The sequence below is a fragment of the Chionomys nivalis genome, chromosome 4, assembly GCF_950005125.1.
Source record: "Chionomys nivalis chromosome 4, mChiNiv1.1, whole genome shotgun sequence".
Classification (NCBI taxonomy): Eukaryota; Metazoa; Chordata; class Mammalia; order Rodentia; family Cricetidae; genus Chionomys; species Chionomys nivalis.
In genome coordinates, this window is record NC_080089.1 from 52621239 (window position 1) to 52634160 (window position 12922).

General features: G+C 39.7%; 1 protein-coding gene across 1 annotated transcript in view; it reads right to left on the reverse strand.

Moving 5' to 3' along the window:
* Cul5 (cullin 5) overlaps positions 1-12922 on the reverse strand; it is a 48197-nt gene that overhangs the window by 13102 nt on the left and 22173 nt on the right. The window contains exons 8-12 of the mRNA XM_057767040.1: positions 6980-7073; positions 5102-5232; positions 4776-4883; positions 3848-3912; positions 785-917 (exon numbers count right to left, since the gene is read on the reverse strand). Coding sequence (XP_057623023.1) covers positions 785-917; positions 3848-3912; positions 4776-4883; positions 5102-5232; positions 6980-7073 — 531 coding nt within the window. The remainder of the gene's footprint in view (positions 1-784; positions 918-3847; positions 3913-4775; positions 4884-5101; positions 5233-6979; positions 7074-12922) is intronic.

Below are 12922 nucleotides of genomic sequence, written 5' to 3' on the forward strand. Positions count from 1 at the left end.
AGAGTAATCAATGCTCTTAATGACTAAGCCATCTCTCCATCCCCTCAGCTTTTGGCTTTTTTACACAAGTGTTGAGGTTCCAAATTCAGGTCCTCATGCTTGCAGAGCAAGCACTTCTAAATCCATTAAGCCAAAGTTAAGTTAGTTTATTTAAGAACATAAAATATAGCAAAATATCTATTTCTTCCTTCACAGGAGGACACTGCTGCCTTGGAAAAGAATCCTCATCCTCTCCTTACTGGCACTGCTAAAACTTCTAGAGAAACACACACATGCCCATTCCTGGATGGCATTCTAAAGACAGAAGCTGAACAGGTCCCAAGCATTCCTATGTCTCATTTTAATCCTTCAAACATACGCTTCATGCCTTGGCTAAGTATGCCCCAAAGCATGCCTGCTATATTTCTTTCCTGGTTAGACTTACTGAACGTGCTCAGGACTATATGCCTTACCTTGACGTGTTTTCCTAGATGAATTTATATAGACCCCCATATAACATCTCCATACTTTGTTGGAGTAGAACATTGATTTTGATACAACAGTTTCTCCTTACAGGAAGTAAGTCTTTAATGATTTAAAAAAAAAACTGATTAAAAACATCACTTCTGGGGCTGGAGAGATGGCTCAGAGGTTAAGAGCACTGACTTCTCTCCCAAAGGTTGAGTTCAATTGTTAGCAACCACATGGTGGCTCACAACCATCTATAATAAGATATGGTGCCCTCTGCTGGCCTACAGGGAAACATGCACTGTTTATATAACAACATAAAAATATATATACTTACCACTTCTTTAAGTTTTGCTTCAATCTCCTCAGACGTTAGTTTTTTGCTTAATGGTGTTTTCCTTAACAACATGTCACAGTAATTGGCGAGCAACTCAGGGCACTTCGATTCAGGCTGGGTTTTCAACCCCACTCTAAAAACACAAAATCAGTTTTTCTTTACTACAGTATCATGATCAGCTGAGCATCTGCTTCTAAAATGATTTTTCTTCATCTCCACAGCATTGGTGATGAGCTGTCAATGGGCATCGTGAAGACACAAACAACAGGACATACGTTAACAGTGGGTTCACCCTTTGGTCTGCAATGGGAAGAGCTGATCACTAATCAAAGTATAAACTGAGCTAATTCAACCTATGCTGCAGTTATGATAAGAATCAGTCTTCAACTGGTTTATCACTACATTTAAGAAGTGTCAGGTAGGGCTGGAGAGATGGCTCAGCGGTTAAGAGCACTGCCTGTTCTTCCAAAGGTCCTGAGTTCAACTCCCAGCAACCACATGGTGGCTCACAACCATCTGTAATGAGGTCTGGTCAGCAGGCATACAAACAGATAGAATACTGTATACATAATAAATAAATATTTAAAAAAAAAAAAAAAGAAGTGTCAGGTAGGTGGTGGTGGTGGTGCACACCTTTAATTCCAGCACTTGGGAGGCGGGTGAAACTCTGAGTTCCAGACCAGCCTGGTCTACAGAGAGAGCACCAGGACAGCTAGGGCTACACAGAGAAACCCTGTCACTCTAAGCTAGCGTGACCACCAAAAGCTCTATTGCCCTATGGCAAACAAGATTTCTTGAAAAGCAGGGAAACTGAGACCCTGGAAGCTCCTTGATCTGTTTCTGTAGCTCTGTAGTATCAGAACAGCTCTCCCAGCATTTACCTGATTGTTTCAGCTCTTCTCAGCAGACACCTAGGCCTACCATCAAGCGCTTCATTCCTTCTCACAGATGAATGCCCTATATAATCTGGATGCTACTACAGGTTTACTTTATGTGGTAAATTAATATTGGTTGGCAATGTGATTTCACGGAGAAACACCTGTTAGTAAAGCACCTGCTGGATTTGTCTGTGAGACAAATCTCTGTTTCCAGTCTCTGGTATGAAGTCAGATAGTGAAGTCTCAGAGGCTGTTGTTAGGTGGCCTCGCTGGACACAGTAGGGCAGCAGGCTGGGGTAGGCGTGGGTGTCCAGACAGCTGTCTCTTCCCTGGCCCACTCCTGGTAGTACCCCAATGTTTCCTCCTGTCTTGATGCAAGCTAATGTTATACCCTCCCTGCCATGATGGACTGACAAAACACAATAAAGCCTTTTTCCTTTTCAATTACTTATTTTTTAAGATTTATTTTTTATTATTTATTTTCTTACATTATGTTTGAGGTAGGATCTATAAAGTCTAGACTGGCCTCAAACTCAAGATCCTGTACCCTCAGGAATTAAAGGAACAGACCACACACCAGCATTGCTATGAAATGCTAGTTTTTAGCTATGAAGTGTAGTGGATTCTATCCAGTAACTGGCGAGACTTAGAACTACTAGATGTTGTGTCAAGATCAGATTAGTCCAAATTCCAAGTTTCCATTTTTCTCTAATTTTTACTTAGTATAAACCAATTCACTTTACCAACAAGAAATAGTTTTGTTGTTATTGTTGTTTTGTTTTTCAAAACAGTTTTAGCTGTGTATCTCTGGCTATCCTGGAACTCACTCTGTCAGACCAGGCTGGCCCCCAACTCTCAGAGATCCGCCTGTCTCTGCCTCCCTAGTGCTGGGATTAAAGGCATATACGGCAACTGTCCTGTGGTTTATTTTCTTTTTAAATTAAAATTAAAAATTTAAGTTAGTATAGAAAGTAATGGGTTTCTTTTACTTATTTAATTAATCTATTTATGTGTGCGGGTATGTGAAAATCAGAGAGAGAATTTGCAGAAGTCAACTCTCACCTATCATGTGGGCTTCGGGGATTGAACTCAGATTATCTGGCTTGGCAGACAATATCTTCCAGTTTAACCATCTGGCAGGCCACATACAGGCTTCACTCTGACATTTTGTGCATGTGTGCCATGCCCACTCCCCATCCCTGCTCTGGCTCGTTTCCAGGCTCCGCCTTCATGGTATGTGCATTCTCTTACTACTTCACCTGCCCACTTCTTCTGAGCTGGAGGTCAAACCCAGGGCTATCTATTTGGTAGACATGCTTTACCAAGGAGATTCAAAATTCACATTAAAATTCATTTCCCCTTTTATATCATTATGATAAAACACTTTGGGTAACTAATAAAGGGAAAACAGGCAGAGATTCTAAAGACTCTGAACAAAATGTATTTCCAACACTCAAAACATTCAATTATTTTGGTAAAAGAGTTCTAATAGCAGCAGGTAGCAAATATTCTAAGAACAACAACAAAAACCAAACCGAGCAAGGAAAAGCAACACGGAAGCACTTCAAGGCTGGAAACAAGGGTCTCTGTAGGCAAACTTTCTTAAATTCAAAGAAAGTCAGGTGTGGTGGCCCAGGCCTTTAATCTTAGCGCTGGTAGAATGCGGCTTTCTGTAACCAGGCCAGCCTGATCTACATAGTAAGTTCCAGGTCAACCAGGGTTACACAGTGAAAAAACAAATTCAAAAATTAAAGAGGTTATGGAGCAATGGCTGCTCTTCCAAAGGATTGATCGTGAGCGCGCACATAGTGACTCACAAACAGCTGTAAATCTAAGGTCAAAGCATGTAGCTCAGTTGGTAGAGTATTTAGCACATAAAAAGCCCTTGGTTAAATTCTCAGCATAGAACAAACCAGGCTAGGTGCCCAGAATCTGTAATCCTAGCACTCAGGAGAAGAGACAGAAAGATTAGCAGTCTTTTAAGCTCCTCCTTGGCTACACAGGGGGCTTGAGAGCATCCTGGCACACAGACCTTTTCTCAATAACAAATAATACCAACAATTAGAACTTAAAAGCAAACCTAAGAAAAGTCCAAACTTACCAGGGAAACAAAGCACCTTGATCACCCAGCACCCCAGTAATGTGTCTCCCAAAGAATTATTTTTTAAAGAATGTAGAAGCTTACCCTTTCTGCTTCAAAGGTAATTCAAGTTTAAATATGGTAGCATCATTAACAACTGCTTTATATGCCTGTAAAAAGAACCCAATTTGAAATAGAATGACATTTAATATTTAAAATATACAAAGAAACAAATTAACATGAACCAGATGTTTTCTCAGGTTTTTTTTTTTGTGTGTGTGTGTCCTGGAATTGGATGAAGGCTGCAAAATTAAGTATATGCTCTTTTATTTTTACTAGTACATCCATCTAAATGACTCAGCACTTCTTTAAACTTTATCACTACTGGGGTGGGGGTAGGCACAGACAGTACATGTGTGCTGTGGTGGGACCTCTCTTCTACTTTTAAGAGTTCTAGAGAAAATACTCAGGCCCATTCCCCACAAATGATATGTTCTCCCATTTCACTGAGAATGCTCCCATGGAAAGCAAAGACAATCTGAAAGCCACTCCAGGAGCTCCAAGGCCGGAGGATGGAAGCATCAACACAGGTAAAGGCAGCTGCTGACCCTGATGCCCTCCCTCATTTTGAGAAAAACATCTCTGGGAAGTTGTCTGTTGACTTCTCTACTCACATGTGGCTTGGCACACACAACCTCACTCCCCCTCAAAATAAATAACTCTGCTTGGGATGAGGTATGGAGAACAGTGGTGTAGAGCAGGGAAGGTCTTAAAAGGATGAATAAAAATTCAAATATCAGAAACCTTCAAGACAAAGGGGCAATGCTCATGAAAAACTAAGGAGGGAGCAGCTCACTGGGTGAATCCAGTTCACAGGTACCTGCAGCTTACTGGAAGGAACTGAATAATAAACTGCTGTAAGTGAGCTGCTGCCCACACTTCTAGTTCTCAGCTTAGCAACATGATGACACTGCTCGTTGAGCCAACTTTAGTGATGTGCACTTTTACACAAACGTCCTCAGAGAAACATTACCTTATCTCTTGCAGTAAGGAAACGAGGATCATCTTGAAAAGCTTCTTTGACAAGTTTGCTGAATCTATTAAACAGAGTAAGCAATTGCTCCACGTACTTCTCGGAGTCCTGGGAAAAATGTTTTGCATTTCATCTTTTAAAAGGGAAAATATATGAAACAACAAAGTAATATTCTAAAAAAGACTAAGGCTTTAATTTAAAATTGGGAAGATTTCTTTTCTTAAAAGTAAAACTGAAAAATATTCCAAATTACTGTTTTGCTGTTTCAACCCCAACCTGAGACGCGATGCTGGACACGCACGACTCCCGCCATCTAAGGAACTTACAGTAGTGATGGTCTCAGCAGCCGCCACCATGTCTGCCAGGCCAGCACTAATGATGTGCTCCTCCAAATCCTTCAACATCGGGTCTATTCCATTAGGAACTTTGTCCATCAGCGAAAACATCAAATGTAACTCTGAAAAAAACCACAACACACTCACAGAATTACTTTATACATTAAATTAAATTTCTTTCTTGCCTTTTGTTTTGTGCCGGGGTCACTAGGTAACCCTGGCTGTTACTATGTAGTGGGGGTTGCCCCTCAGACTCACAGAAATCTGCCTACTGATGCCTCCCAATCTGTGTGGCACTGCACGGAGCTATGGCTTCAGTAGCAAGATCCTGCAGAAATGCTACTTTGGAGTTTGAAATATACTATTGGGTATCCCGTGGCTATAATTTGTTTAAAAGAAAGTAATTTTCTTTTAAGAATCTAATTAAAAGCGATCTTTTATAGCCAAGGCAACCTGACTGGACCTCCAAAAAAATGAAAAAAAAAATTTATTTTAAAAAAAAAAAAACAAAATGATGCTGGGTGTAGAGGCAGACAGGACTGATATTTTATGGACAATCTAGGCAAGTTCTGGGGTAGCCTGAGGTACAGAGTAAGATCATATATCTTGAGGGAGAGAGAGAACACAAATTCACACCTAAGACTGCTATTCATAAAGCAAGTGTAATGTTAAAAGGACTAAAAACAAAAATTATATAATTTTGTATCAGTTAACATAAAACTGTATAAAATTTATGAAGCACTGAACTGACATTCACACAGCCTTACTTTACAGTGCTGATCACAAAATGAACTGTTTGGACCAGTTTGGACCAGTATGGACCAGATGTAACTGGTCAAAGTCATTCTCAGCTGCATGGCAGTCCTGGCCTTGCCCAGACACATGGGATCCAGACTCAATGGGTTTTGAACTGGAGTGAGTTGAAATACATCCTTTAAGAGTCGCTACACACTGGACTCCAGACACAGACACAGGATAATCTGAACAGTACACATAGAAATTTTAATGTGGTTTTGTTCAGAGTGGTAAAGCTGAGTAATTATTTTCATTTTTATATATACCTGCTACTTCCCAAAACACAACGTAATTAAGAAAACGTTAATTTTTGTGTGGGGAAAATAAACAGATTTTTGGATTTGTGGGGTGGTTTTCTTGGGGGGCGGAGGGTTCAAGACAGGGTTTCTCTATGTATCCCTGGCTGTCCTGGAACTCACTCTGTAGACCAGGCTGGCCTCGAACTCAGAGATCTAAGATTAAAGGCAGGATAAACATTGTTAACACAGTTTTATACTATTAGAGAGTGTGCGTGCACACATGCAGACATGCCTGAGTGAAACCTAAACACGTGAAAGTCAGGTGACAACTTGTGGTAGTCAGTTCTTTCCTTCCATCATCTGGCTCTGGAGGCTGAACTCTAGTCATCAAGGCCCACTGAGCCATCTTTATTATTTTCTAAGAATTCACCAAATTTCTACACAAAAGTCAAATACTCAGTTGCAGAGTGGGGGTAGGGGGTGAAACAGGGTTCCTCTGTGTAACAGTTCTGGCTGTACTGGAACTCACTTTGTAGACCAGGCTGTCCTTGAATTCAGAGATCCACCTGCCTCTGCCTCCCAAATGCTAAGATTAAAGCCGTGTGCCTGGCAGCTCAGTTCTAGTCTATACTGCATTTCTACAACTTATACTAGCCTTTAAAAGCACAGTTTACCTTAAAGGAAAAAGACAAAAGCCTCCCGAAACAAGTAAGTGTTAGTATATTCAGAAGGAAATTCACCCCAGTCTCTAAGAACAACCCAACAGCAATTAATTAGGCGATTTGCTTAAGATACTCTCTTAAGAGGTTATGTCTAGACTTGAGATTTTACCTACTTTCAGTTTCATTCCGTTTGATCATGCCTTGGCATTCTGCTAAAATAGTCTCTTTAAATGAGGTCACCAGCGCATTTACACAGCATTCCATGAGCTGAAAAACAGCAAAAACAATTAACAGTTAATAATAACCTTTACAGAATACTTACAAGTCCAACCATATTGGTTCAACAGTAAGAAAAAGAAAGCACACTGAAAGTATACTTTACCTACCTTGATGCAGGTTTACTGTTAACATATGGATGAATAAATAAACCACACTACTTTAAAGTAAAACTATAGAACTGAGGTTCTCTTTAAAATATAATTCAAAAGAAATAAATAAATAAAACTAAAAAATAGACAAAAATTCAAAAAAGGGTGAACTTTGCCTAACTCCTACTAGCTGGTAAAATCTATGAGAATCCTAATATTCCACATAATTCAAAAACTAGTAATACATTCTACAAACCACTGTGTAATGCCTGAGCACCAGGATAAGACACAGCTGGAGTCTATACTGAAGAGGTAACTAATTAAGAGGTAAAGGAGGAGTTAAAGTAGTCATCTGCTAAGATGACTTCTGAATCATATTTTCCCCCTGGGCTGGAAAGATGGCTCAACACTTGTTACTGTTGCTGAGGCCCTGGGTTCAAATCCCAACACACACATAGGGGCTACAAAAGTCTGTGATTCTAATCCTAGAGTATCTGATACTTTCTTCTGGGATCTCAAACACTGTACACACATGGTACACACACAAGCATACAGACAAAACACCCATACCCGACACCCTTATCCCTGGTGCTGGAGATAAAATCCAGGGCTTTTCAAGTTAGGCAAGTGTTCTACCGCTGAGCTATGCATGCCCATCCCTTGTTATTCGCTTTTGAGACAGGGTCTGATTGTGCAAATCTGGCTGGCCTGGAACTCACGGAGATCCACATGCCCTTAAGTGCTAGGATCAAAAATAAGTGTGTACAACTATACCAGCCCTGGGCTTAAACTGGATTTTGAAAAATAAGTAGTCCTAAAATATACTATACCTTCTAGGGATAATAAAGTAGACACAGTAAAGAGAGGAAGTAGAAAAGTGAGGTGAAGACAGAAAGAAAAATCTAGTTTATAGTTTTTAGGCATAACTAGGAAAGAAAAACCAGAGAAATTTTAAACAGAGTCTCTTCCTTCCAAGTGACCACTAAAGATCAATACAGTGGTTTTCAGCAGGAAATGGAGGGTGGCAGAAAGGTTGGTGAAAGAAGCTGTTGAAAAAAAATCAGGGAAAAGGCAAAGGTCATGGTTTACAGAAGACCATCAGGAAAATCTCCTTACAGGGGCAGACAATTTACACCATCCCTGCTCTCTCACTGCCAAGAAAATATTTATTCACATAAAGATCAAATAACGTAAGATGTGATGTGTGATTCCAGCACTCAAGATGCTTGAGCAGGAGAACACAGTTCTAGCCTACCCTCAGCCACAGAGACCCTGTCACAACCAAACAAAAATTATGAGCATAGAAACAAAATACACTAAGGCTATCTCTTTTGAAAAACTTAAACAGATCGTTACCTGTATTAAGCAGGAAAGAAATTATTATGTGTACCTTAAAAATTAATCTGTCCAAAATTCCCCTTAGAATTGATGTAATATTGATAATCACTGAATATGAATTAAGTAAAAGGAATTTACTGTGGCCCAAGCACAGAGAGGTTTAAGTAGGGGGCCCTTGAATTCCAGACAGCTGAGGCAAGATAGCAGAGACTATTTCAACAAATAAAACACAAACCATTCTTTCTATTTCTTACAGATTTCCTAATTAAAAGCTTCTGTGTTAAGTCTCTCGCCTACACCAAGGACTGTCTATTTCATTTCTAGCATTCAAAAATAATACACACATGGTTAACAATGTCCTACCCCACATGGCGGGAAGCTCTGCCCTAACTGCCGAGTGATGTGTCACTATACCACAGGACCTGAGTATGCGCACTCAACATCATCCTCTTAAAAGATTAATTTTATGCTACATGTATGAGTGTTTTTCCTGCATGTGTGTACATACACTGCATCCACGGTTGGTGCTAGTCGAGGCCAGAAGAGGGCACTGAGTCCCCAGGAACTAGAATTATAGATGTTTATGAGCCTCCCAAGATGTCACTGGGGACTGAACTACAAGAATCAGTGCTCTTAACTGCTGAATCATCTCTCTACAGACCCACACTCACTTACCTATGCCAATGACATGTGATTAAAACCAGGTAAGTTTAATCATATAGAACTAAAAGAGAAACAGAAATCTCTAGATTTCACAAACAGTTCAATTTAAATAAGTTTAACCCCCAGCTACTTAATATTTTCTATTTCAAAAATTTGCACATAAACATGTTGTTACTGGTAATCCTGAATTTTCAGGTTCTAAAAATATAACTTATAATGTTTCAAAATGTAGACAGGCTTAAAGGCTACGACTTTGTAAAATGTCCTAAAACAGTACATTCAGGTATGATGGCAAACATCTTAAATCCCAGCACTTGGGAAGCTGAGGCAGACGATTTCTGTGAGTTCAAGCCAGTCAGTGAAACATCTCATCTCCAAAACCAAGAAAGTCATAGAATAGCACATGATAAATAAAACAACCACAGAAAATATCACATCTTATAACTTTATTACAAATATGATACAAATAAATTATAAACACATACATATGCATAAACATATATACTAAGATACTTCTGTATATAAATATATATTGTATGTAAATATATATTTTAAAAACATGGATTAGAGGTCAGATTTAAAAAAGAAACAACTGCACAGAATTTTGTACCTATCTCAATGAAAGGAATCAGGTTGTTGAAGCAGTTCCTAGTCTGAAACATTCAAATGTTCCTAACAAGTACCGTTTATATACCTTTATGTACATGGGTGTTTTACTTGCATATACATCTGTGCACCACTCCCACGCCTGGTACACATGGAGTTCAAAAAAAGGCATCAGATCCTCTGGAAGGTAGTAAGCTGACATGTGAGTACTGGGAATTGAACTTGGTTCCTCTGGAAGAACAGTCAGAAGTCCTCCAGCCATATATATACGTATTAATACATATCTATACACATATATAGATTTATGTGGATACATAAAAATGTGAATATATATGCATGTGTGTATATATACACATGCATAAATTTAGATAAAAGATTACTAACATGAATCTAAGAAAAAAAATAAGCAAGACAAATTACAAAAAGAACAAACATTCCTTACTGGACCAGAGTGACACTTGCTGAATATTACTAATTACTAATCAGATCTATCCATACATTCCAAGCTCGTCCTTGAACTCATGGTTTGCCACTCTGCCAAGTATTTTGGAAAATATTAAGGATAAAATATAGGCAAAGGCCAGATTCTGAAGGGCTTTGAATAAAGAATAGGAATTTTTTTTTTTTTTATTTTGGACATAGGTGTATATGCAGCCTTAACTGTCCTGGAACTCACTGTGTAGACCAGGCTGATGTGATACAGAGATCCACCTACCTCTGACTTCCAAGTGCTGGGATTAAATAAATGGTTCTAAATGAAGAGGTAAAGCATCAGTGATTTATTTAATGTGTAAGAATATTTTGCCTGAAGAGGTCAAGACTATGATGGGGACAACCAGTTTACCTGAACTAATGGGAGCTCACCAACTCCAGCCAGACAGGGAAGGAACAAGCATGGGTCCAAAGTAAACCTCTGAATGTGGGTGACAGTTGCATGGCTGGGACAGACTGCAGGGCCACTGGCAGTGGCACTAGGATTTATCCCTACTGCTTGTACTGGCTTGTTGGGAACTCATTCTCTTTGGATGGATATCTTGCTCAGCCTAGATATAGTAGGGAGGGCCTTGGACCTTCCCCAAAGCAATGTGCCTGCCTTACCCTCTCTGAGGAGGGGATGTGGGGCTAGTTGGGGGGGAAAGTGGAAGGAATGGGATGAGGAGAGGGAGTGGGGACTAGGATTGACTTTTTAAAATGTCCTAAAAGAGTACATCCAGGTATGGTGTGGGAATTTAAAATGTCCTAAAAGAGTACATCCAGGTATGGTGTGGGAATTTAAAATGTCCTAAAAGAGTACATCCAGGTATGGTGTGGGAATTTAAAATGTCCTAAAAGAGTACATCCAGGTATGGTGTGGGAATTTAAAATGTCCTAAAAGAGTACATCCAGGTATGGTGTGGGAATTTAAAATGTCCTAAAAGAGTACATCCAGGTATCGTGTAGGAATTTTGGCTGATAGGGATCAAACCCAACATCTTTTCTTCTTTTGAGAGAGGGTTTCTCTGAGTAGCCCTGTCTGTCCTGAAACTCAGTCTGCCTCAAACTCACAAGGGCTCCACCTACCTCTGCCTCCCAGCTGGGATTAAAGGCGTGCACCACCATGCTCAACTAACCCAGGGCCTTTAGCATACTGAAATACTGAAGGTTAAGGTGTATTTAATAATTTATGAATCACAGCTAATTTGATTATTTCACCACCATGCTCAACTAACCCAGGGCCTTTAGCATACTGAAATACTGAAGGTTAAGGTGTATTTAATAATTTATGAATCACAGCTAATTTGACTATTTCACAGTTGTGTCTGTGTGTCTATGTATGTCTGTGACATAATGTGTGAAGATTGGAGGACAATTTTCAGAAGACAGCTCTTCTACCTTGCAGAGGCATAGTCTCTCTAGTCTCCCTTGTTTCTGTGTCCATGCACTGTACTCCAGGCTAGCTGGCCCTAAAGCTCCCCAGCCATTCTCCTGCCTGCCTCCCATCACTGTCTTAGGAGTAGGGTAATTACAGATGTGTCACACTGAACCTGGCATTTCACATGGATTTTGGAAAATGAACTCAGGTCAGGAGACTTTCATTTTCCACTAATAAGTCCTTTCGTTGGCAATTTTATATTTTTCAAATGTTTTAGACTTGGTTGTTCTATAACAGCACAACTCACTTGCATAGCAAGCACTGAACCCACTGAGCCACCTCACCAGGCCATGAGGGATGACTTTGACCAAGGAATACCTGTTTAAAAATATACAATGGCCCTGACTTCTGAATAAGCCCAAGCCTAGCTACAAGTTTCTACTAAACAACCACTAAATTAGCTCAACTTATTTTGGATCAAAATTACTTTAACTACTAAAATCCATATAGCCTTCTCCAAGAAAGAACAGGGTGAAAGATTCTACTCAGTGTGATGTTTGTTCCAAGAATAAAATTAGCATGACTATCACAAAATTGAAGAATCAAAAAAGGTCATGAGTAAAATCCCACTGATTTTTAGATATACTTAATAAGCATGATAAAAGATTAAATACTGAGCCGGGCAATCATGGCACACACCTTTAATCCCAGAACTTGGGAGGCAAAGGCAAGTGAATCCCTGTGTTTGAGGCCAGCCTGGTCTACAAGAGCTAGTTCCAGGACAGCTAGGACTGTTACACAGGGAAACCCTGTCTCGAATAACAAAACAAAGTTTAAAAAGTTAAAATACTGGACATTGCACACAGTGAAGACTAGAAAGTTCAGAATAAGATACCATTGCAGATGTATTTTTCAAGGGAGAAGAACATCATAACCAATTATCAATACTAGTTAAAGAAATAACAAAGAGAAGTGTGAGAAGCTGGAGAGATGGCTATGAGCACTGTCTGCTCATAGATTTAAGATTTAGAGATTCAAAGCTTGATTCCCAGCATCAGTTCCAGGGACCCAGACCCTCATCTGACCTCCACAGGTACCATATATACAGTGCACATACACACATCTGACCTCCACAGGTACCATATATACAGTGCACATACACAAACGCAAACCACTCAAACATATGAAATAAGTTTGAAAAGAACAAAAGAGGAAATGTCATTAGTGTCTGCATTTGCCACCCCTGTGCTACACCAGAAGGAAACCAATTGCTTACTGATGCAGCAGAG